This window comes from Brachyhypopomus gauderio, chromosome 10 (assembly GCF_052324685.1).
Source record: "Brachyhypopomus gauderio isolate BG-103 chromosome 10, BGAUD_0.2, whole genome shotgun sequence".
Taxonomy (NCBI): domain Eukaryota; kingdom Metazoa; phylum Chordata; class Actinopteri; order Gymnotiformes; family Hypopomidae; genus Brachyhypopomus; species Brachyhypopomus gauderio.
In genome coordinates, this window is record NC_135220.1 from 9798771 (window position 1) to 9822979 (window position 24209).

The following is a 24209-nucleotide window of genomic DNA, read 5'->3' on the forward strand; positions in this document are numbered from 1 at the left end:
CTTTCAAGAGATTAGTGAGAGGGGTAGCCAACTCACCGAACCCTCGGATGAAACGGCGACAGAAGTTAGCGAACCCCAAGAATCGCTGCAGCTCTTTCGTGGAACGAGGGGTCGGCCAGTTTAAGACAGCTTCTACTTTCTGCGCATCCATGGAGATCTGGCCAGGGGACAGCGTACATCCCAGAAACGTCACCGAGGAGCGATGAAATTCACATTTCTCCGCCTTCACATAAAGATTATGCTCCCGAAGGCGTTGTAAGACTGCCGAGACGTGTCGGCTATGCTCTGAAGCAGACGGGGAATAAATCAGGATATCGTCTATATAAACGAATACGAAGTCATCGATCAGGTCACGGAAGATGTCATCCATAAACGCTTGGAACACCGCGGGGCTGTTTGTTAGTCCATACGGCATGACGAGATACTCATAGTGCCCTCTGGCGGTAACAAAGGCTGTTTTCCACTCGTCGCCCTCTCGAATACGGATCAAGTTGTAAGCGCTGCGTAAGTCCAGCTTGGTGAATATATTCGCCCCCATCAGACGCTCTTGGGAGGCTGTGATAAAGGGGAGAGGGTAAGCATTCTTCGACGTTACTGCGTTTAGGGCACAATAGTCAATACAAGGTCGTAATCCCCCATCTTTCTTCTCAATGAAAAAGAAACCAGCAGCAACCGGGGAGGTGGATAGTCGAATGAACCCCTTCTGCAGAGCCTCGGTGATATAGGACTCCATCGCCTGATCTTCAGGGCGTGATAGAGGGTAAGGTTTCGTCTTACGAGGTAAGGGGGCTCCAGGCAGGAGGTCGATTGCACAATCACAGGGACGATGAGGAGGCAGACGACAGGTACTGTCCTTGTCGAAGACGTCAGCGAATGCGCGATACTGCTCGGGGATGACGTCAGAGAGAGGAGTGTCGGGGCTTTCCACCGAGGAGGACCTGAGTGGTAGGTGCATGCACTTACTAAGACAATTTTCATTCCAACGTACGAGTTCTCGCTTCTTCCAGGAGATTACAGGGTCGTGCATTGACAGCCACGGAAACCTGAGTATGACGGGATCTCGGGGCGTGGATATGAGGAAGAACTCTCTCATCTCACTATGGAACAGACCTACCCGCAACTCTACGGGGCAGGTACGTAGCGTAATCACGCCCTCTCCTATAGGCTGTCCATTCAGTGAATTCACTCTAACGGGGGGATCTATAGGTACGGTGGGAAGGTGTAGGTGGTAGGCGAGGTCCTGGTCTATGAAATCGCCCGCTGCACCCGAATCAACTAACGCAGACAGGTTAGTATCTATGCCGCCCCAAGATATTTGTACGGGTAAGCTAACTTGACTATACTTCAGTAACAATCGGCATGTTAGTGGGGATCTGCCCAGCTGCACGAACTCGTCTGACATCCGAAGACTCGGTACCACATACATTGGAAGGGGGTGCACCAGACGCAGCGACAGGAGCGTCAGTCTTACTGGAGTGGTAAGTCAACAACAACTTGTCAACGTGAATCGACGCTTGGATAAACTCTGATAAAGTGAGGGCTTCACTACGACAGGCGAGTTCAACCTGGATGTTGTCTCGCAGACCACGGCGGAAAACCGTTTTCAAGGCAGATTCACTCCAACCGCTTCCTGCAGCTAGTGTACGAAACTCCCTAGCATAATCGGCAGCACTGCGTTGTTCTTGTTTGATTTCGTAGAGCCGATCGCCCACATCACGTCCGTCCGCGGGATGATCGAAAACAGCCCGGAACACTGCGGTGAACTGACTCTCCGACTGGAGGGCAGGGTCCTGGCTTTCCCACAACGCTGTACCCCAGGCGCCTGCTACTCCCGTGAGGAACGACAGGATAAAGTGGACTCTGTGTAACTCGGCCTGGAACCGGGCTGGATGATACGTGAAGTATATGGAGCATTGCATGAGGAAATTTCGACAGCGATCAGGAGATCCATCGTAGCGTTCCGGTTCTGCTGCAGGAACACTCACGGAGGTGGGAGCAGAGGTCGTGACGAGGCGGACAGCCTCCTGAAGGGCAGCGATGTTAATTCCCTGACTCCGTATGATATCCGTGAGTTGGCGGACCGTTTCAGTGAGAGTCGCGATGGTTACTTCTGCTGGATCCATTTGAAGGCGAAGTATTTCTGTAACGTATTGAACAGGCAGAGAGGGATCCAAATGCGGAAGAACACCGCTTTTATTTAAATGAGACGCTGGTACAAACACAGGCAGGTGAATCATGAGTACTAGGATCAGTAGTAACAGCGTGTTCTTGGCGTGGTCAGGACGGTCCAGGGTCATACCGGGGGAGCAGAAGTCAGGAGGTACAGAGGGATTAGGCAGGAGACAAGGTCGGGGACGTAAGCGAGGGTCAGGACACAGGAGAGCAGACAGGATATAGAACGGCTTGGTACGCGGCATGAGTCGGCAATACTTCGCAACTGAGATGTGCTGGTGAAGTGCTTAAGTAAGGCTGAAGGGGGCGTGGTGATGAGGGGCAGGTGAGGTTGATTAAGAAAGATCAGGTGGCATTCCTGACACATTTGTATGTATTTTGATGTGCATCTGAGAATATTTTTTTACTTGATTATCTTTATCCAGAATATGGCTGTTTGCAAATACACTGCTGAAATGGTTGTAGAAATGCTGCAGAGAGAAACTGATGAGGAAGATGAGGCAATTTGCACTGATTCGGAGTCAGACATTTCTGACGATGATGATGACCAAGCATATTTGCCACCTGGAGTTGTGGATGTGTCTGAGGATCCAGGCCTCCTACACGACTCCTCTGATTATACAGACGACTCATCTGAGGAGTCTGAAGAGGAAACACAGACTCAAGCCAGTAGACTGAGTAAAAATGGATCTTACTGGAATGAGAATCCCCTTTCTCATAGCAGAACAAGAAGCCATAACATTCTGAGGAGATGCCCAGGACCTACACCTGGATCAACAGCTGTTTCTCCAAAAGATGCCTGGGATAGGTTCATGAGTGACAACATTATAGAGGAAGTTCTAAAATACAGCAACTTGGAGGGACGAAGAACAGCCACAGCAAAAGGGAAAGAGTGGAGAAGCATAGGCAAAGAAGAATTTATGGCCTTTATTGGTTTGACCCTCCTTGCAGGGGGGGATAAGAGCTGGGATGTGGCCTTGCGGGAGCTATTTGTGGATCCACTGCAGAACCCAATTTACAGAGCAACCATGGGGCTTAGAAGATTTGAAGATATCCGTCGCGTTATACGGTTTGATGACAAACGGACTAGGGCTCTACGACAGGAAACAGACCACATGGCGGCATTTAGGTATGTGTGGGACTGTTTCCTGGAGAACTGCAGAAGAGGGTTCATCCCTAGTGACTGTGTCACTATAGATGAGCAGCTCGTGGCATTCCGAGGCAGGTGTAAGTTTTGGGAATACATGCCCAGCAAGCCAGCAAAGTATGGTATAAAAATCTTCTGGATGTGCGATGCAAGGGTCCCTTATGCGATAGATGGAATTGTCTATACAGGGAAACAGCCTGGAGAGGAGGTCCAGAGGAAGCTTGGAGAGAATGTTGTCCAACAATTGTGCAGTGGAATCAGACATACAGGTAAATATCCTTTTTTTTTAGCACAATGCCTATATTATTTTTCTCATTATTATTATATTTATAATTTTTTATATTATATATTATTTTTCCTTTTCTCTATAAGAAAAATAGTATAATACATAGAAGAATAGAAGAATACAATGTAATGCAACACATTATGGTGTTAGAATTTAAAGAATTCATTAAGAAATTTACAATATTTGCCCCCTTTCATAGGTCGAAACATCACGATGGACAACTACTTCACCAGTGTCCCTCTGGCTGAGAAGCTCCTTGAGAAGAACCTGACCACTGTTGGTACTCTTCGCCAAAACAAGCCAGACATACCACCTATCATGAAGCCATCGAAGTCACGGGAGATTCATTGCTCCGAATTTGGATTTAATGGCAACATGACCATGGTGAGCTATGTGCCGAAGAGGGGAAAGACTGTTGTCCTCCTGAGCACCATGCATGATGACAAGGCAGTGGATAACAGCAGTCAGAAAAAGAAACCAGAAATTATTCAGTTCTACAACAGAACAAAAGGAGGAGTGGACAGAATGGATCAGATGGTTAACAACTACACATGTAAGCGGAGAACCTCGAGGTGGCCCATGGTTCTTTGGTACAACATGCTGGATGTTTCCACCCTCAATGCTTTTACCAACTTCACCGCACAACATCCTGGTTATATGGATGGTGTGAACAATGCACGCCGGCTTTTTATCAAGGAGCTGGGAAAAGAGCTTGTTATGCCACGTATGAAGAGGCGCATGGAGAGCGTGCCCAAACTCCAAAGGCATGTGCTTGAAGCAATGGAAAGATGTGGCTTAAAAAAACAAACCACAGCCACTACCCAGCCACAACAAGCCAACCCAAACGAGGGCCAAAGAAAGAGGAAGAGGTGTACTCTCTGCCCACTTTCCAAAGATAGAAAGGCCAGTAGCTGGTGTTCTCAGTGCTCCAGGCCTGTGTGTAAGGAGCACAAACATTTAGTTGTAATATGTGAGAGATGTAAATATTGAAAGAACACTTTGTGTTCTAGTTATACGTATAGCTAAGTTTACAGTTCAGTTCAGTAGCTGTGTTATCTATTATCATGGTTCTGTTATTTAGTTCCTGTTTTATCTTGTAGTAGTTGTCCAGTTGTGTTCTGTTTCATATTTACTTCCTGCCTTTGTGTTTTTCCTGCTCATTGTGATTTCTCACACCTATGATTTGATGACACCTATGCCACACCTGCCTTGTTGTATCGTTTGCACATCCATGTCTCCTAGTGTTTTCCCCACCAATCTATGTTCTCCTCCCTCCCCTCTCCTTCTCCCCCCTCTCTTCACTCACTACTAAAGTAAAAAAACATAGTAAGTTGCTTTACAATTTTATATCACACTTGGATAAATGGGTCATTTTTGACCCATGTGTGTAAATTCGATGTATTCATATAAAAACAATTTTTCTTCATGAAGTATTAAAGTAAAAATGAAAATAATGATCGGTGGTAATCAAAAACAATACATTAAAAGAATACATGGAATAATTCAATCATAAAATTAATTGATTTTCAAAGACAGAACTTAAAAAAACCCTGCCAGAGGACAAAACATAGGAAATGAATGCGGGTCATTTTTGACCCATGTTGTGCATTAGAGGGGGTACGCATATGTTGCGCATCAAAGGGTTAATTGAACGCTGATAGAATTGGTTTGTACAGCTGGTTATCAGTGGGTTTAATATCATTTATATATTTTTTCTTTCCTCTTCTTCTTTTTGGGTTCTCATGGAAATGATTGTTATTTGGGTCATTGCTGACAACTGTTGAATATCTTGAAAAGGGTATAGATACTAACCTTAATAACCTTCAATAACCCCTAGGGACTAATATAACAGTTACTACGATAAATTAGCCATAATTATAATAATAATTATAAATACATACACTACATACATTAATATAAATACGAACCTAATGAACAATTATTAGTATTAAATTTACTATTAGTATAATAGATTTAAATTTAATAAGGTATTAATGAGAAGGAATACTTGCATCCTGATTTTTTAATTGAGGCTTTACTGAATTGATTGTATTAGAGGTCATATTTGTTTTCTTTAGGGTTTATTGCTTACCTTTGTTTACATTACTATTCCTTGTTCTATTTGATTTTACTTTAGCCCCATCTAACCGTGTCAATACACTATAGTTTTCATACATCTGGTTTTGTGTCTCTTATTTACACTGCTCCCAGAGTGAGCCTATCTGGTCCATATTTTCCTCTTCTGTTAGAGGGCAATTGTAGAGTAAGCACCCCGAGTGGGGCATTACACCTGCCTCCTCTGCACGTTACAGAAAGACGAGCCACAGAATGCAAGGATACACATCTCGCGGGAATAAGGGGAAGAAGAAGGCTAAGCACCGTCACGCGTCTTCCTCTGCCCCGGTGTACGTCTTCCGCATCTTCCTCTGCCCCGGTGTCGTCCCTGCCTCCTCCGCACATTACATTATTAATATTATTATTATTATTATGATTATTATTATCATTATCTTCTCATGGGACTGATTGTTATGCCTGTGAATATAATGGGACTGATAGATAACTGTTGGTATTTTGGCAACATGTGCTCTTATTGCATTGATCACTGCTCTCTCAACATCAGCATCTCTCTGTAGTCTGACGTTCATTGCAGTTGATCGGTACATTGCTGTTAATGACCCTCTGAGTTATTCAGCCAAAATCACTGTTTGGAAAGCATCTGTATTCCTTATTATTGGATGGGTTTTTTGTTTGCTGTATGTCTTTATCTTTTTATATTTTAATGACCATCTTCTTCCATCTCAGATTATGGTTAGATGTCATGGAGAGTGTGTAATGTATGTAAAATATCCATGGATTACTGTTCATGTTATAGTTATGTTTGTAATTCCTTGTTCTAATATATTGATCTTGTATTCATTCATTTTTAATGTTGCAAAACAACAAGCTGTAGCTGTGAGTTTTGTATTGAATCCTACATCTAACAGACAAGGAACCAAAGTTTCAATCAGTTCTGAAACCAAAACAGCAAAAACACTGGGAATTGTTGTTTGTGTTTATCTTGCATGCTGGATACCATTTTATTTCAGTTCCTTGTCAGTTGAAAGCATGTCTGCATTTTCACTGGTGTGGACTGTGTTTGGGTGGCTAGCATACATGAATTTCTCAATGATTCCTCTTATTTATGCTGTATTTTATTTATGGTTTAGAACATCAGCCAAGTATATTGTAACCTGTAGAACATTGTCCCCATCTTCTAGGTTTATTTTGTTTCAAGAGCATTTCTGATGTCAAACACTATTTGTCACAGTACAGCCCCTGACCCCTCCCCTTTGGGCGTGTGTTTGTCGTCTATGTCTAGATGTCTGCATCTGTGGATCTTCGTGGATGTGGATGTGTCTTAATGTGTTCATTTGTCTCACCTGTGGCTCGTCTCGCTACCACTCGGGGCTTACGTGGTTTGACTATTTAATGTGCGTTCGCGCAGTGTCCCGTGCTCGTTTTTGTTTGAGTCCATCAATACTAAATGTGTAAGTGTTCTATGTGCGCTGTCTGCACCATTCTGTGTTCTAATAAAGTGTCATTTGTGTGAACCGCTGGATCTGTGCCTTGTCCGCCGCCTTACACCCAGCGTCACACTATTACTCAGAAAAGGATGTTGTTCCAAATATGTAACCTTACAAATATTGCAGATAATTTTGTCGAGAGATGATTTATACTAAGAGAATTAAAAACTTTCAATACAATTCAGCGACTACAATAAAAAGACTTGTGAATAAATGTATATATTTATATATATAAGTAACTTTTCTTTTTCTATATTATTTATTATTTATTTATTTTGTTATTTTTCACAATTGAGTATTATATTCAAAGCTATGTCTATCCATAGGAGAGAACCTATTTATGACTTTTTCTAACATACACATAAAATACAGATATATGAGTGAAACGTGGGAATTAGACATACAGTACAGTACATGTTTCTCCTCTGGCGTGGCAGTTTCCATAGGGTTGATTTTACGTGTTTAATACTATATCCTGTGATCAGAAACTGACCAGAGGGGTGTCGGGCATGCAGCTTCCCCATGTCACAGAAGATAAAGTAGTCAAGATTCAATAGAAAGTTGTTTTTCCAAACCATAAGTAGTTTCACCATCGCTAAAGTACTCTTTGTGACGGGCAGGGAGTGCGAACGAAAAATGAAGTGATCACCCCAAGTCTCAGGGAAAAAAGAGGATTTAATGATAATGTGCACCAACTAAAGAGCCGTGACATGATCCAAATTAAGGGTATAATAACTAGCAATTAACAGATACAAAGACAAGACATGTATAGACAGACAAAGATGGGGTTCTAGATATAATATGTGCAGCAGTATTTTTAACCAGTTGTAACTTATGGAGGGATTCAGGGGAGACCAATCAGGAGAGAATTACAATATTCCAGATGAGATGTGTACAGGGAATTAACCAAAATGGCAATATTGTCAGAAGTGAGAGAAGGACAGAGACAGTTAATATGACAAAGATAGACGTATACAGGACGAGTAATGTTATTTACATGTGTTTGAAAAGTCTGAGAGCTATCGAGGGTGACATCCAGACTCTTCACCTGAGGGGAGGGTGAAACAAAGGTGTTGTCAGTGGGAATGGAAAAATTGTTTACTTTTGCAAGATGTGACTTGGAACCATTGAGGAGAACTCCTGTTCTATTGCTGTTAAGTTAAAGGAAAACCAAGACTTTACTTCCTTTAAGCAATCACAGAGAGGAGGGAGGAACAGTATAGAAGTTTTGCTTGAAACCTACAGCTGGGTGTCATCCGCATAACAATGAAACTGGCTATTATGCTTAGGAAAGATATGACCTAGAGGAAGCAGATAAATGATGAAAAGAATAAGACCAAAAATAAATCTGTAAAATCTAACATTTACCTTAATGCTATGCTTTATTTAGTATATGCTAATCACAATAGTCACATGATAAATGTATACGCTAGTGCTGTAACGTTCTGCGCTGGGCAGAACAGGGAGGCGGACACAAACGCTGAGGAGAGCGAGATTTATTCAAGGAAATTCCATGGACAGAGTCGAGATAGCAGGCGCAGGTCATCTCGGGTTGGCAGTCCATACACGAAATATACACAGGCATAACACGAACAGGAAAAACAACAAGGCAGGCAAACCAGGGGAGAACAGGCAAAACACACGGAGGACGGGAAATACAAAAGAGCGAACTCACGTAATGACAATGAACAGGATTAAACAAAAAGACCGATACGGACATGGGAGACACAGGGACTTTTATACACAGAACTAAACTAGGGACAGGTGATGACAATGACACAGGGGCGTGGTAACAAATGAGGAATCATCAAAACCAACGAGCAGGGCGGGACAAACAGGCAGGGAAAACGGACATGAGGGAACCCAGAGTGACAGCTACGAGAGGGGGCGTTGCCCTACGTGACAGGTGCTCTTTACCTATATATGTGTTTTAATCATGAAAGTAGGGCACTGAAGCCAATCAGTGCCTGGTATGGCTCCGGTAGGCCTTAGAATTGTACCGGCATTCCTCTGTCTCGTGATCGGCCCATGCTCGGTGCGGATGTTCCTAGGGTGACCTCGCTCTTATCCATACTGGATGTGCCAGCTGCTCTCTTAGTCTCTAACTTGGAAGTTGCCACGTCGGCTCCGAGAACATCATGGGATCGCCAAGCGTGGATGGGGCATGAAGGGAGGGGCCAATATACATTTGTCAAATCATGTGTGAATTATGCCAAGTTTATCCAATCATATTCATTTAATTATTGAGAGGGGCTGACCACGTTCCTACCACTTCAGCCCAGCGTGTTCGTTTGATTGTAGGAGAAAACAGGAGCCACCAGCCAAATTGTTGCAATGCTATAAAAAGGCTTTATTAATACAGAGATATATCTCGGGGAGAATCTCAGAGACACGAACACTACCTGTGCATTAGAGAATTCTCAAAGAGTATGATTAGATGCAGTCATTATATACTGTTTTCTCCACCCCCTCCAACTCAGCTCTTCTATACCTTACATGGTATTGTTTTTCAAGCATAGAATACTTCTCTTTCTTTTTCTGCAACCCCAACATTTCTTCCAGATGGACATATGGTTCCTGTCTATGGACGGTTGGGTCGGTGAGAGGTCGCCATACATGAAGATGCTGTAAATTCATAGTTTCCCCAACATCGGCACGACCAGGCCTCCACCTTCTGCTTTTTGATCTTGCTCTTTCTACAGTGTGGTTTCGCAACGTTCCTCTCGAGGGTTCACAACTTGGACACATCTTAAAGCAGTGGTTACATTATACTCCTATATTGTATTAAAAGAATAAGCAAAGTATATTTTAGCTAATGCTATTGCTAAGCAAAAAACCCAAAATTACAATATTATCTTGTGATCAACTCATGTTCACCTTGTGAACACCTTGTGTGCTTATGGATTATGAGTATAAAAGAGTTCCGAGAGGGGAATTAGCTCTCTTTTGCAGACGCCTTGTGTGTATGTAACTGAATTATCTGGAATAATCCATACTTAATAAATAAATTTTACTTTATTACCTTACCTAACTGCTTCTGAATTTTATTGTGCTCACCATTTAAGGTTTACAGAATTTCAACCACAAGGTACAGCTGGGTGTCACGTATGGCTACGCCCCCTCTCCTAGCTGTCACTCTGGGTTCCCTTGTGTCTGTTTTCCTTGCCCATTGATCCCGCCCTGCTTGTCTGTAGCCCCGGTTTCTGTCTGTCTGCCATGCCCGTGTCATCATCGTCTTCACCTGTTCCTAGTTTAATTTCATGTATATTAGTCCCTGTGATTCCCCAGTCTGGTTATCTGTGGTTTTGTTCTCTTTGTGCTTTATGCTGTTATCCTGTTCGTGAGTTTGCTCTTTTGTGCCTTCAGTTATGTTTTTCTCTGCCTGTTCTGTGTTTCTCCGTTTTGTTTAGTTGCCTTGTCCTAGTATGCCTGTGTTCCTTTCATGTTCTGGCTGCCCTCCCGGTTTGACCCACGCCTGTCCATTCGACCATGGTTTTGGTATTCCCTTGAATAAATCTCGCTCTCCTCAGCGTTTGTGTCCGTCTCCTCACTCCGCAGCGCGAGCTGCGTTACACTGGGTGTCATCCCCATAACAATGAAACTGGATATTATACTTATGAAAGATATGACCTAGAACAGGGGTGCCCAATGCGTTGATTGCGATCTACCGGTCGATCGCGAAGGAAATGTGGGTTGATCGGTAGCCAATCTGATGTCTAGGGTTTGACACACACTAACAGCCCCCACAGGTTAACAATCAACACCCCCCTCCAACAATTCACACACACGCCACAAAAAAAATTGTTTTGCTTTATTATAGTAGGTAGAGCATTTTGACTTGGTCATCTTATAAGTAGCTCACAAGCTGGAAAGTTGTGGGCACCCCTGACCTGGAGGAAGCAGATAAATGATGAAAAGAATAGGACCAAGGACTGAATCTTGAGGAACACCAGACGTGAAGGGAGATTACTGGAATGAAAATGTCTTTAATTGAATGAACTGAGTGTGGTCAGAAATAAATGATATACAAGTCCAAACGTAAGGGAGGAGGGATTAATGACAAAGGACACATCCAAAGGTAAGGGATGAATGAATAATGATAGTTATCAGAGGCAATATAGAGGGTAAACATGTTTTAACAAGGGGTCCTTCTTTTACTCTTCAGTCAACAAAAAAATGTGATTACAGATGTGACTGAACTCACCTGCACCTGAACTCACTTCATCAGACTTCTTCTGCAGACCTGTTGCTAGCACATAGTCCTAGAATGTTCTAATTCCTCAATAAATCTCCTGGCATATGAATGCTCTCGGGGAGGGATGTTATTCATGACCATTTCTGCAAGTTTGGTTATATGTCTCACACCATGTTTGTTTTTAAATCAAGAAATAGGTGCAGACGAGATCCACTGAACTGTGCCATTTATTATTATTATTATTATTATCTCACACCTAATAGTTAAAGGTAACCTAATGAACTGTCCATAATGGCATCAGACTGAGGTAGGATGACTATGTTCTTTATGACTATACCATACATCAACACTAAATCAGTGTCCACCACAATGTGTGGTTCTCTTATACTTTGCGTGGATTTGATTCTAGAACAGAACCAAATGCAGATCTTAAAGGTTCTGGGGCACCATCAAAGTGAATGTTGAAGTCAGCAACAATAATGATTCTTCCAACCAAAGTGACTAAATTAGGGAGGAAATCTGCATATTCACTGATAAACTCTGAGTAGAGTCCTCATGGCCTGAAGAGACCAGTGAGTGAAAAGGGCTGGTGGGCTTCCCCTTACTGTCAAAATAATTCAAAGGATCAGTTTTCTGGTTCATGTTTAGATAAGATAAGATACATCTTTATTGTCATTGCCACTTTTTCAAAATTGCAGTGCCCTCGATTCAGAATTTAACAATAAGAGTAAAATTTTAAGTAAAATTTTAAGTAAAAAAAACAAAAGGTTCTATTATTTACATATTTAGAAATTTACAAAGTACTGATTTACACCATTGACAATACAGGAAATGGCCCTTATGAAATATTGCACCAGTTTTATACTGATTATATTGCACAAGTATATTGATCCAATGTAGTACAGATTAAATGTCAAACTGTCAGTGAATATATTATACATGACTGGAAACAGCTAAGCTGTGTTTGAATTTAAAGCCATGATAGCTTTAGGGTAAAAGCTGTTTTTGAGGCGGGTTGTCCTGGTTTTAAAAGCCCTGTATCTCCTGCCAGATGGCAGTAGTTAATGTGTCATTGTAAATAACTGCAATGCAGTGAATATCCAGCAGTTTAGCAAAAATAACTGCCACACTGGAATGAGACCAACTGACTACTGCTGCTGGTGTGCCATCTGTGACCACCATAATTAGACATTGGTCCCCAGGTGGCCACTAATGTATGATGTAAGTTATGTTAATATCAGGTGAGTGATGATACAGACTAACTAGCCACTTAGATGTTAGTGGGAGAATCTATAAGGTGTTATAAAATACACTGCAAAGGTACAGAACAGAATGGTATGCTTCATTTAACAGACCTGAATCTTAAGATCACAGCCTATCAGCACAAAATGACAGTTCAGTTCTGCTTTCCTGACAGCAACTCGTCATGCGTAAAGGAGGTCAGAACAGGAACTGGGAATATATTTTTATTCATTCTCCTATCATGTATCTCTGTGTGTACTGTGTTTTTGAACCTGCTGGTGATCATCTCCATCTCTCACTTCAAGAAGCTCCACACTCCAACCAACCTGCTCATCCTCTCTCTGGCTGTAGCTGATCTTCTCGTGGGATTGATTCTTATGCCTGTGAATATAATGGGACTGATAGATAACTGCTGGTATCTTGGTAAAATGGTGTGTGCTGTTGTTTTAGTTATAAATTGTTTCTCATTGGCAGCTTCTCTCTGTAGCATGATGCTGATTGCAATTGATCGGTACATTGCAGTTAATGACCCTCTGAGTTATTCAGTCAAAATCACAGTTTGTAAAACCTCTGGATTCATTATATTTGGATGGTCTTTTTGTCTGTTGTATGTCTTCATCTTTTTATATTTTAATGATCAGGGTTCGTACGGTCATGAAAAACCTGGAAAAGTTATGGAATTTGAAAATAGCAATTTCCAGGCCTGGATAAGTTTTGGAAAAATAAAAAATACTCAAATGTTTTGGAAAAGTCATGGAAATTTGCTTGACACAATAAATGTATGTTGTTCTGATAACCGGAAGAAAAAATTTATAAATATAATATAGCCATTTTTTTTCATTGTGCGGACCGCTAACGTAACTTCACACATTAGTTCACTGCGTTAGTGTCGGACTCCAAGCGGAGCTGTAGATTGTACTTTGATGTAAATCAGCGTAATGCTGGTAAATGCCGATTAAACAATGACTGCTTCAGTTGGACAAATACAAGCTATGGCTTGTGAAAGACAAGGACACGGGGCGTGCAAAATGTGCACGGTTAACGATGGGGTTAGAAACTGAAAAGTCCGTCATAAAGCAGTTTTCGTCGTTAAGCGCGACCCTAGATTTAGATACGTTTTGATCGTAAACACAGTAGGCTATAGAAAAAAAACTAACGATGTCCTCGTGCGTACAACGCAAGAAAGAGCGATCGTGTTGCCGAGATGGGCTGCAGTGGAGCCTGTGCTGCCTCAGCTTATCGTACACAACACTCCACAACACTCCACTGTGCTGCCACTGCTCCTCCGTGCATGCGCGAAATAAAAAAAAAAGTAGGTCGTAACTCCGGTTTATATTGATATTGAAAATACGGTAAATGTTTATTTTTCAATTAAATCACGTGGCTTGTAATTAATTTATGATATACTGTGGAATTTTGGCCTGGATTTTTTCTTATTTTTCATGTCTACCCATATGTTTAGAGAATGTATAGTCATTAAAATTTGCCTCAAAGTCATGGAAAAGTCATGGAAAAGTCATGGAAATTGATTGTCAAAAAAGTGTATGAACCCTGAATGATGATCTGATTGCATCTCCGATTATGATTAGATGTCATGGAGAGTGTGTAATGTATGTAAAATATCCATGGATGACTGTTGACCTTATAGTTACGTTTGTAATTCCTTGTTCTATTATATTGATCTTATATTCATTTATTTTTCATGTGGCCAGATATCAGTCTAAAGCTGTCAGATCTGTGTTGAAAACCTCAAACCAACAAGGACCCAACATTTCAAACAGTTCTGAAACCAAAGCAGCAAGAACTCTGGGAATTGTAGTTTGTGTTTATCTTCTTTGCTGGATACCATATTATATCAGTTCATTGTCAGGTGAAAGTATTTCCTCATTGTCACTGGTGTGGACTGTGTTTGGCTGGTTAGCATACATGAATTCTTCTATGAACCCCATAATATATGCTATATTTTATCCATGGTTTAGAGCATCAGCAAAGTATATTCTAACTTGTAGGACATTGCAGTCCTCATCTGCAAGGATTAATTTGTTTCAAGATCATTTCTGACAATATTGCTTAGAAAAAAGAACAGCCCTTTTGTCAGGAGATTTATTGTAAGATTACTTTAAAATTTAGACTAAAATAAATCAAAGGAAGATTTTGTGAATACATCTATTGTCCTGTACTGTGCAAAAGTCTTAGGCCATCAATAGATAGAAATATATAATGACCATATAATTTTTGCTCAATATCTTTATACAGTCAAAAAATACAGGATATTGGAAGTATTAAAAAAGTCTGAAAGAACAGCTTCAATTGTCTACAGTGGCAAATATTTAGCCTGACTTCACCTTACAGAAGATTTACACTTGCAAAATTTCCCAAAATTCAAGACATGTATTTTGCCAAGGGACGTCACACAAAATACTGCATTTGACTGTAGAATCCATTTTGTTCTGAAAGTTTTAATTATATATATGGCATATATGGCCCCTGATCTTGATTGTAAGTTTGTAAGGTGAAGTCAGGCTCTAAATATTTGCCACTGTAGACAATATATATATATATATATATATATATATATATATATATATATATATATATATATATAAATGGCAAGCAGTTCGGGAAATAATTATAGAATGACTGCTAAGTCTGAATATATGGAATGAAACCTGAGAATATGGAATGAAGTCTGAATATATGGAATGAAACCTTAGAATATGTCATCGACGCACTCACGCCATTTTGTGCTTTCAGTTTGTGGTATTGGGTATGGCGGCAGGCTTTTTAGCCTCACTGATAGAGAAAAATAAAAACAATCCTAGATTTCTTTTTAATACTATTTCTAAACTTATAAAAAAATCAAGCAGGCGCAGAACCTCAGATTCCAGTAAACCTCACTAGTAATGTATTTATAGATTTCTTTGATAATAAAATTGAGAATATTAGACAAAATATAAAAACTTTTATTAGCAATACAACTGATATGTCATCTGGTTTGATTGATATTGATTTAAATTATATACCAGGAGAAAAACTTTTCATCCACTCCCACGATCAGAATTAGAGAAAATAATTTCTTCCTTAAATTGTACCACCTGCACACTAGACTCGGTTCCCTCAAAGTTATTAAAAGAGGTATTACCAGCTGAACCTCTTCTAACTATAGTTAACTCATCCATTACAATAGGTCACGTGCCCAAATCATGTAAATTAGCAGTTATTAAACCTCTGATCAAGAAACCAAATCTTGATCCGACTGTCCTATCTAATTATAGACCCATTTCGAACACATCATTTATATCTAAGATCATAGAAAAAGTTGTTGCCCAGCAATTATGCCTATATCTGCACAGAAATCACATATTTGAAAAGTTCCAATCTGGCTTTAGGCCCCATCACAGTACTGAAACAGCATAAGTCAAAGTAACAAATGAACAAATATTCCATCCAAACATACAATAGTTAAATATGGGGTCCCGCAAGGCTCCATCTTAGGACCACTATTATTTACATTATATATGCTACCATTGGGCACAGTTATAAACAAACATGGTGTCAATTTTCACTGCTATGCAGATGACACTCAACTTTACATATCAGCCAAACCTGACGACAAACTCAGTTTAGGAAAAATTGAGGCCTGTGTAAGAGATATTAAATGCTGGATGTCTCTAAACTTCCTCCAACTAAATGAGGACAAAACAGAAGTTCTCCTTGTGGGCCCTAAGGCCGCAAGACAAAAAATCCCAGATCTAATGCTTAATCTTGCAGACTATCCCATTACACCTGGCACAGTAGCCAAAAACCTAGGCATTATACTCGACTCCGACCTATCATTTGATAAATACATAGATAATACTACTAGGATAGCTTTTCTACATCTCCGCAACATTGCCAAATTAAGAAATGCATTATCACAGGATGATGCAGAAAAATTGGTGCACGCCTTTGTTAGCTCTAGATTAGACTACTGCAATGCACTACTGTCAGGATGTTCAAATAGGAATCTAAATAAACTTCAAATAGTTCAAAATGCCGCAGCCAGAGTTCTGACCAGAACTAAAAAATTTCAGCATATTAGACCAGTCCTATCAGCCCTGCATTGGCTCCCAGTTCCGTATTGATTTAAAAATTCTATTATTAACATATAAAGCACTGCACGGGCTTGCTCCTGAATACCTCTAGGAACTTATTTCCTACTATGAACCCCCACGTCAACTAAGATCACAGGGTGCTGGTCTTTTATTAGTTCCACAAATTAATAAGGTAACCTTTTCTTATAAGGCCCCCCCAGCTTTGGAACAACCTTCCAAAATTCGTACGGAACTCTGACACAGTCACAATCTTTAAGAAATTCTGAGTAAGGACCCGGTGGTCGATAGATGGTCACTAGTTTAAGCTTTGTTTTATTGCCTATGAGATTATTGCCTATTTCACCTATCAAAGCTTTGAATGAGTTAATAGAGGTGGTTGGTTTTACAGTAAAACCTATATCTGTGTCATATATTGTGGCTACTCCACCTCCACGCCCTGTGATACGGGGCTGATGAACATAACTGTATCCAGGAGGAGTTGCTTCATTAAAACTTACATATTCGTTTACTCTAGCCCATGTCTCTGTTAAACAGAGTGCATTTAGTCTGTTATCTGAGATTATTTCGTTTACTATCACAGCTTTTGATGCAAGCAATCTAATGTTTAGAAGTCCTAGCCTTAGCTTAATATTGCTGCTCACTTCATGTTGATTGTTTAATTAAATTTTAATTAAATTTTTAAAACATATCACCCTGTTATTCCTATACCTGCCATGGTTAACAGACACAGTCTCAATGGTTTGGTAGGTAGGGAAGCAAGTTCTACTTAACGAATGGCCGTTTTTTTCATTTTTGGGTGATGTTGTCCCTAACCGTCTGTCTGTCTGTTGTCAGTTTTATGTATCGGCACCGTTATTTTGTTGTTTTGTTGTGTTAGCGCTTGTGTTACGTCCCCCTCTCTACGGGTGCACAGGGTTGTCACTGGGTGTAGGGTGGAATAAGATAAATACACGGCACGGAGTCAAACTGATAGCTACTGGATATTTTACTGGTCCAGAGAGCCAACACACAAAACAGATGTACATAGACAAAAGTTTAGACAAAAGTCGTAACATCTCAAAACGGGCTGAAATGGCAATGCCCATTTACCGTACACATACCACATACACATGTCTGACTACGGTGGGTCACAGGCGGCTTCAAAGCAATGAAAGAAATAAAAAATAAAAAACTTTCCCCTACCTAACAAACCCCTAACCTAACAAACATACAAAAGTGACGCCCGCCTCCTTTCCTAACACCTATACAAAACAATACTACAAACAAGAGAAAGAAACTAACCTACCCCACCGCAGCCTCCCACATGAACACTGAGCACAGTACACGCTCTGGGCTATTCAGGAAACCTGATAACCCCCTACATACACCACATGAAACATACATCTAGAACCATACTGGTTTTCTGCACAACACACCACTCAGCCACATAATATCAGCCACACAACATCACTGTAAAACAGCATTCAGGTGTCTCTGTCATCCGTCCTTGCAGCCATAATTTATGCCAGAATGCCCGCCATCCACAGCGTCCCATTGGTTAGCCGATGAAGCCTTTCTGTAACCGGATTGGTGGAACTTGCCAATGTAGATTGTCCACGGCCAGAGGGCGATTAACAGCAGCAACGAGTCCACCTATGGATGTAGACAGAAAACACAACGTGCACTCCATGCACATAACAGGTGCTAACAACTGTCCGGTCGCTGCTACTCTGTTGCCCTTAGAAACGCAGAGCCGTTGCTCTGCCTTACCGGTGCGCTGCTGAAGTTCCGCTCAGTTTCGGCTGCAGTTAAAAATAAACTCTTGGTTTTGTTCTTGGAAGATGCTCTGGTGTTTCTTCTATCCTTTTATCACATCGATATATTATATTTCAAATTTCTCTAGGTGAAAATCTCCTTCTCCGTACGTTCTCCTCCACAGCACGGGGTCTTGCACCCTCACACGCCGCGAGTCAACCATAGAACTGGCACTATGCAACCGTTCAAACCGTTGAGTTTTCACGAAATGTTGGCTCGTGGACACCAACCTCAAAATGTTGCTGAGGCAAATTGCTCAGGCGAGCGCACATGGTGAGATTTTGGGCACGCGTGCCAGAAAATATCAAACACGTTGGATAAATGTCTCACAGGCACAAGAGGCAGAAAATTTTGTCTCAAGCGTCCGCACACGGCGAGCAACTAGCCCGTTTGCTTAGCTAGTTGCTCGCTGTGTGCGGGGGGCTTCAGACTACAAGAGCACATCCTCCAGACTGATGAGCGCAGAAGAGTCTCTAGTGAATGAATTCAACACCTTCTTTGCTCGCTTTGAGGCTGCAACTGGTAGTGCTAACAGTGCTATTGGCACAGATGACGAAGCCTGTACAGAGATCACCAGAGGACAGCACGCTTCCACCATCATGGAGGGAGACTTGAGGAAAGTCTTTAAGAGGATCAATACCAGGAAAGTGATCGGACCAGATGGAATCTGTAGCAGAGTCCTCTAAGCCTGTGCAGACCAGCTAGCTCCAATATTCACCAACATCTCTGGAGTCTCTCTGCTTGTGTCCTGAGCCTCATGCTTTACCCACTGTACACATACATCTGTGTAGCCATTTCCAGCTCTATTATTACCACTACCACTATTAAGTTTGCTGGTGACACCGTCATCATGGGCCTGATCTCTGAGAATGACGAGAGGGCCCATCTGGAGGAGATTAAACACCTGGACAACTGGTACGAGGACAATAATCTCCTGGAGCCACTGTAGAAGGCCTAGAGAGTGTCATGTAATTTGGAGTTCACATCTCGCAAATCCTATAGACATGGCAGTGTATTTAGTACCTCAGAAGTCTAAGAGACTTCAAACTGTTCTCCAAGGTGCAGCAGAACTTCTACACCTGCACCACTGGGAGCATCCTCACGGGTGACATCACAGCCTGGTTTGGGAATAGTACCAATCAGGATAGACTATCTTTTTAGAGGGTGGTACATTTCCTGATCTGCAAACAATCATTCACAAGCAGTGCCAGACCAAGCCACAATGACTGTACATGTGACAAACTTTGATTTGATGTTAAAATAAAGTTGTTGTTTTTTATGAAGCATTTTTCTTTTTCATAAATTTCATAAATTGTTTTCCATGGATGATATTACAAGATGACACAATCTTGTAAAACTTTTCACATTGTCTGCCTGCTGGCCATCTCTTCAGAAACGAGTGATCATATACACATACTTTTAATAAAGACACGAAGTAGCGTAGCTCTGGGCTTACGGCTGACATACGACAAATGACAAAAAGTGGACTCACAAAGACAAGGGGACTGTATCTACAAAAAGAAAGAACCACACCAGAAATTCTGTATCTGCCAAATAGCTGTCTGTCACCACCATAATTAGACATTTGTTCTCAGGTGACCATAATGTAAATGTTGAATATCAGGTGAGTGATGATTCAGACTAACCAACCACTCAGATGTTAGTGGGAGGATTTATACTGTGCTATAAAAATACACTGCAAAGGCCCAGCAAAGAACAGTGAGCTTCATTTAACAGACCTGCCTCTTAGATGAGCTTCACAGCATATCAGCACATCATGACAATTCAGTACTGCTTTCCTGAGGACAACTCATCATGCAGAAAGGAGGTCAGAACAGGAACTGGGAATATATTCTTATTCACTCTACTGTCATTTATCTCTGTGTGTACTGTGTTTTTGAACCTGCTGGTGATCATCTCCATCTCTCACTTCAAGCAGCTCCACACTCCAACCAACCTGCTCATCCTCTCTCTGGCTGTAGCTGATCTTCTCGTGGGACTGATTCTTATGCCTGTGAATATAATGGGCCTGATAGATACCTGCTGGTATCTTGGCAACATGGCATGTGCTGCTGTTTTACTGATAAACTTTTTCTCGTTGGCAGCTTCTCTCTGTAGCATGATGCTGATTGCAGTTGATCGGTACATTGCTGTTAATGACCCTCTGAGTTATTCAACTAAACTCACAGTTTGTAAAACCACTATATTCATCACGTTTGAATGGACTTTTTGTCTACTGTATGCTTTCATCTTTTTATACTTTAATGACAATCTGCATCCATCTCAGAATATGAATAGATGTCATGGAGAGTGTGTAATGTATATAAAATACCAATGGATGATTGTTGACCTCATAGTTATGTTTGTAACCCCTTGTTCTATTATATTGATCTTGTATTCATTCATTTTTAATGTTGCAAAACAACAAGCTATAGCTGTGAGATCTGTATTGAATACTACATCTAACACACAACGAACCAAAGTTTCAATCAGTTCTGAAACCAAAGCAGCAAAAACTCTGGGAATTGTTGTTTGTGTTTATCTTTTTTGCTGGATACCAAGTTATGTAAGTAACTTGTTAGTTGAAAATATATCCTCATTGTCACTGGTATGGAATGTGTTTGGCTGGATAGCGTATATAAATTCCTCTATGAATCCCCTAATATATGCTATATTTTATCCATGGTTTAGAGCATCAGTTAAATATATTCTAACGTGTAGAATGTTGCAGTCATCATCTTCAAGGTTTAACTTATTTGTGTAACACATCTGATTTTAAAAGTTATTGCTTAGAAAAGGATGTTGTTGCAAGCATTTTACCTTTAGAATACTGCAGGATCTTCTGCCAAGAGAATTTATTCTAACAAAATTTTCCATTTTAAATGGTTAAAAAAAGCATTTGTGAATAAATATATACATATATATATATATATATATATATTTTTTTTTTTTTTATTTGATAATCTTGATAAGACGTTAATTTGATACTCTTATCGGGCGATATAAAAATTATCGCCGTTAATCTATTCTTAAAGTTGGGTTGGGAACTGGGTCAAAATGGGTAAGCAAACTATGATGACTTTCAACTTGATAGTTTAGCTCGGCTGTATTCCTAACCAAATTGCACAGTAGGGGCGAGAACGAGTTTTCAAACCTGTGAATTACAAATCGTACGTGTTTTTACATGGATGCAGCCACGAAGTCGCCAGGTTTGCTTCATGGAAAATTCATTTTTAGGAACGTAAAGTGTTAACGGAGCGGGGCTCGGAGCGGTCGTTTTATGCATGGTCCTAGCGCTAGATTCGTCGCTATTTAAATATTTCTTTTTAACCGTTAAAGCTACAGAGGACCAAAACTGACTTTTGAAAATTACGTCCGTGAGGTTAAATGTACTAAATGTTGGCTTACATTTTAAATATCATGTTTAGCTGAATAAACATGTTATTTAATGGACAGTATGTAGGCTTACAAATTCATGTTCATGTCAACTGAATAAACCGTCGAACACGAGTAGCCTACATTTTATTGAGCATGTTTTTTTTTTCTTCAAGTATCAAAGTAGAACAGCTTCCTCAAGCAGTCATTGATGCATTTTGGAAACAGGTGATGAGCCCCTGGTCTAATGCACCCTCTGTATTAAGAAACCCTATCTCAAAAACTGACTTTTAGTCATTACTTGGGTAGCACGCATATGAACCATTTTAATATAGATTAATCTAGATTAATTTCAAGATTTCAGTGAGATTAATCTAGATTTAAAAAATTAATCTATGCCCACCCCTAATATATATATATATATATATATATAATTTTTTTTACAAATTCTGAATGACTATACTTTCATGCATTGCTACTTCAGTGTTATATCTATCTATCAGAGGTGGGGACTCGAGTCACATGACTTGGACTCGAGTCAGACTCGAGTCATTATTATGAAGACTTTTGACTTGACTTGAAAAAATATTCAGAGATTAGACTTGACTTGTACTTTTACACCAATAACTTGGGACTTGAATTGGACTTGAACCTGTTTACTTGCAAAGACTTGATTTTTTTTTACCCCAAATCTAAATTTTAAAACGCATATTAATATTTATAAAGTGCGCCCCATTAATTTCATTTCCGTCCTTCTGACACAGACCGGCGTTACACCAGATTCTGTGACCGTTGAGTTTTGTGACCACAGGGGGCGCTATTTCACAGTTTCTGTTCAGAGGCACAAACGCTTTACGAATGCTACGTAAACTACGCTGATGCACTTTCTTTACTCGTTTTATTGGTGTCCACGAGCCAAAATATGACAGATGTTTATATTTACATTTATCGTCTCTTAATTACATAAATGTACTTAAACAAGATTTACCATCCCCTCACCATTGCAGCCAACAAAGAAATCATGAATGGGATGTACAGGTGAGCCTTTTTAACTGGGGTCACCAATTCTGACGGCAGCCATCAGAATATGTGACCCCACTGAATCTCCAGGTAACAATAGTAGCCTACACTGTGACCCCACAATATCAGAAAGCAATGAAAAAATAACCCTAACCTTTTAAATTAGTCTATATTTAAACATTTTTTCTAAATGTTTAGAATAACCATTCATAATGACAGCATCTTACTTACGATGAAGCTTGCTATTTTCGTGTAAAATGATGTAACGAAACATTCTTGTTTAAGTAAATTAATGTAATTAAGAGAAGATAAAATGTAAATGATCTGTCATCTTTTGGCTGGCGGACACCAACAAAACGAGTAAAGAAACGCATCAGCGTAGCATTCGTAAAACGTTGGTGCCTGTAAAAAAAAAAGACTCGAAAGGACTTGAAATTCCAAGTTTCAGACTTGGGACTTGACTTGACGGTTGCTTGTCTTGACTCGAGACTTGACTTGAGTTGACTGTCTTTGCTTGAGACTTGACTCGGGACTTGAGAATAAAGACTTGGACTTACTTGAGACTTGCAAAACACTGACTTGGTCCCACCTAGCTAGCTAGCTAGCTAGCTAGCTAGCTATCTATCTATCTATCTATCTATCTAAATAATGGTCCGTTTGGGCCTTTTTCCAACACACATGTAAAGTTTACATTTATGAGGGAAACATTTTTGTGTTAACTACAGAGGTATATTATTCCTCACACAAAGCTTAAGGATTTTAAGATGTATTGAAAAAAGCCTACTAATGCCACACTCATCAGCTGCTTTATTATTTTCTGAACAGTACCAGTTAAAAGTTTAGAGACCTGACAAAATAAGTGTTTTCTATAGTCCGGAGTCTTACTTTTGTAAGACAAAAATTCAGTTGATAGCCTACAGCCTACATATAAATTCATATAGAATGTAATGTCCCTTCTGCAGAGAGTTTGGATTGTGTGTTATTGAAATTTGCACCTTAGTGGTGAGTAAGAACAGTCAGATTCACAGCTAAGATGTTACTGTAAAGTAAAACAAAGTTTAATAGAAGTATTAAAAGTACTAAAGTAAATAGATTGATCCAGAGATTCTGGATCCTCCCCAGATCCTCCAGAATCTCTGGTTTCCTCCCACAGTCCAAAAACATGGAGGTTAGGTAAATTGGCAGTTCCTGACAAATTCTTCAGAGTGTGTGTCTGTGTCTCTCTGTTCACTAAAAAGGTGTGTGTGTGTGTGTGTGTGTGTGTGTGTGTGTGTGTGTGTGTGTGTGTGTGTGTGTGTGCGCGCGCGCGCACTTGTATGCC

General features: G+C 40.4%; 2 protein-coding genes across 2 annotated transcripts; both read left to right on the forward strand.

Moving 5' to 3' along the window:
- Positions 1–12751: 12751 nt before the first annotated feature.
- On the forward strand, positions 12752–14666 carry LOC143526265 (trace amine-associated receptor 13c-like). The gene is made up of 2 exons (XM_077020907.1): positions 12752–13244; positions 14167–14666. The coding sequence occupies exons 1-2, from the start codon at positions 12752–12754 to the stop codon at positions 14664–14666; spliced, it is 993 nt and encodes a 330-aa protein (XP_076877022.1).
- A 3142-nt stretch (positions 14667–17808) lies between these two features.
- LOC143526139 (trace amine-associated receptor 13c-like) lies at positions 17809–21257 on the forward strand. Its single transcript, XM_077020791.1, has 2 exons — positions 17809–17835; positions 20265–21257. Exons 1-2 carry the CDS (start codon positions 17809–17811, stop codon positions 21255–21257), a joined length of 1020 nt encoding a protein of 339 aa, XP_076876906.1.
- The last annotated feature ends 2952 nt before the right edge of the window (positions 21258–24209 follow it).

What these genes read in the sequence shown, in the direction of transcription:
- LOC143526265 (XM_077020907.1), top strand. Translation starts at nt 12,752, where the DNA reads ATGACAGTTCAGTTCTGCTTTCCTGACAGCAACTCGTCATGCGTAAAG. An exon ending in CTTTTTATATTTTAATGATC is followed by an intron (nt 13,245 to 14,166) that starts AGGGTTCGTACG and finishes CCCTGAATGATG; the next exon opens with ATCTGATTGCATCTCCGATT.
- LOC143526139 (XM_077020791.1), top strand. Translation starts at nt 17,809, where the DNA reads ATGTCTGACTACGGTGGGTCACAGGCG. An exon ending in ACTACGGTGGGTCACAGGCG is followed by an intron (nt 17,836 to 20,264) that starts GCTTCAAAGCAA and finishes ACAGCATATCAG; the next exon opens with CACATCATGACAATTCAGTA.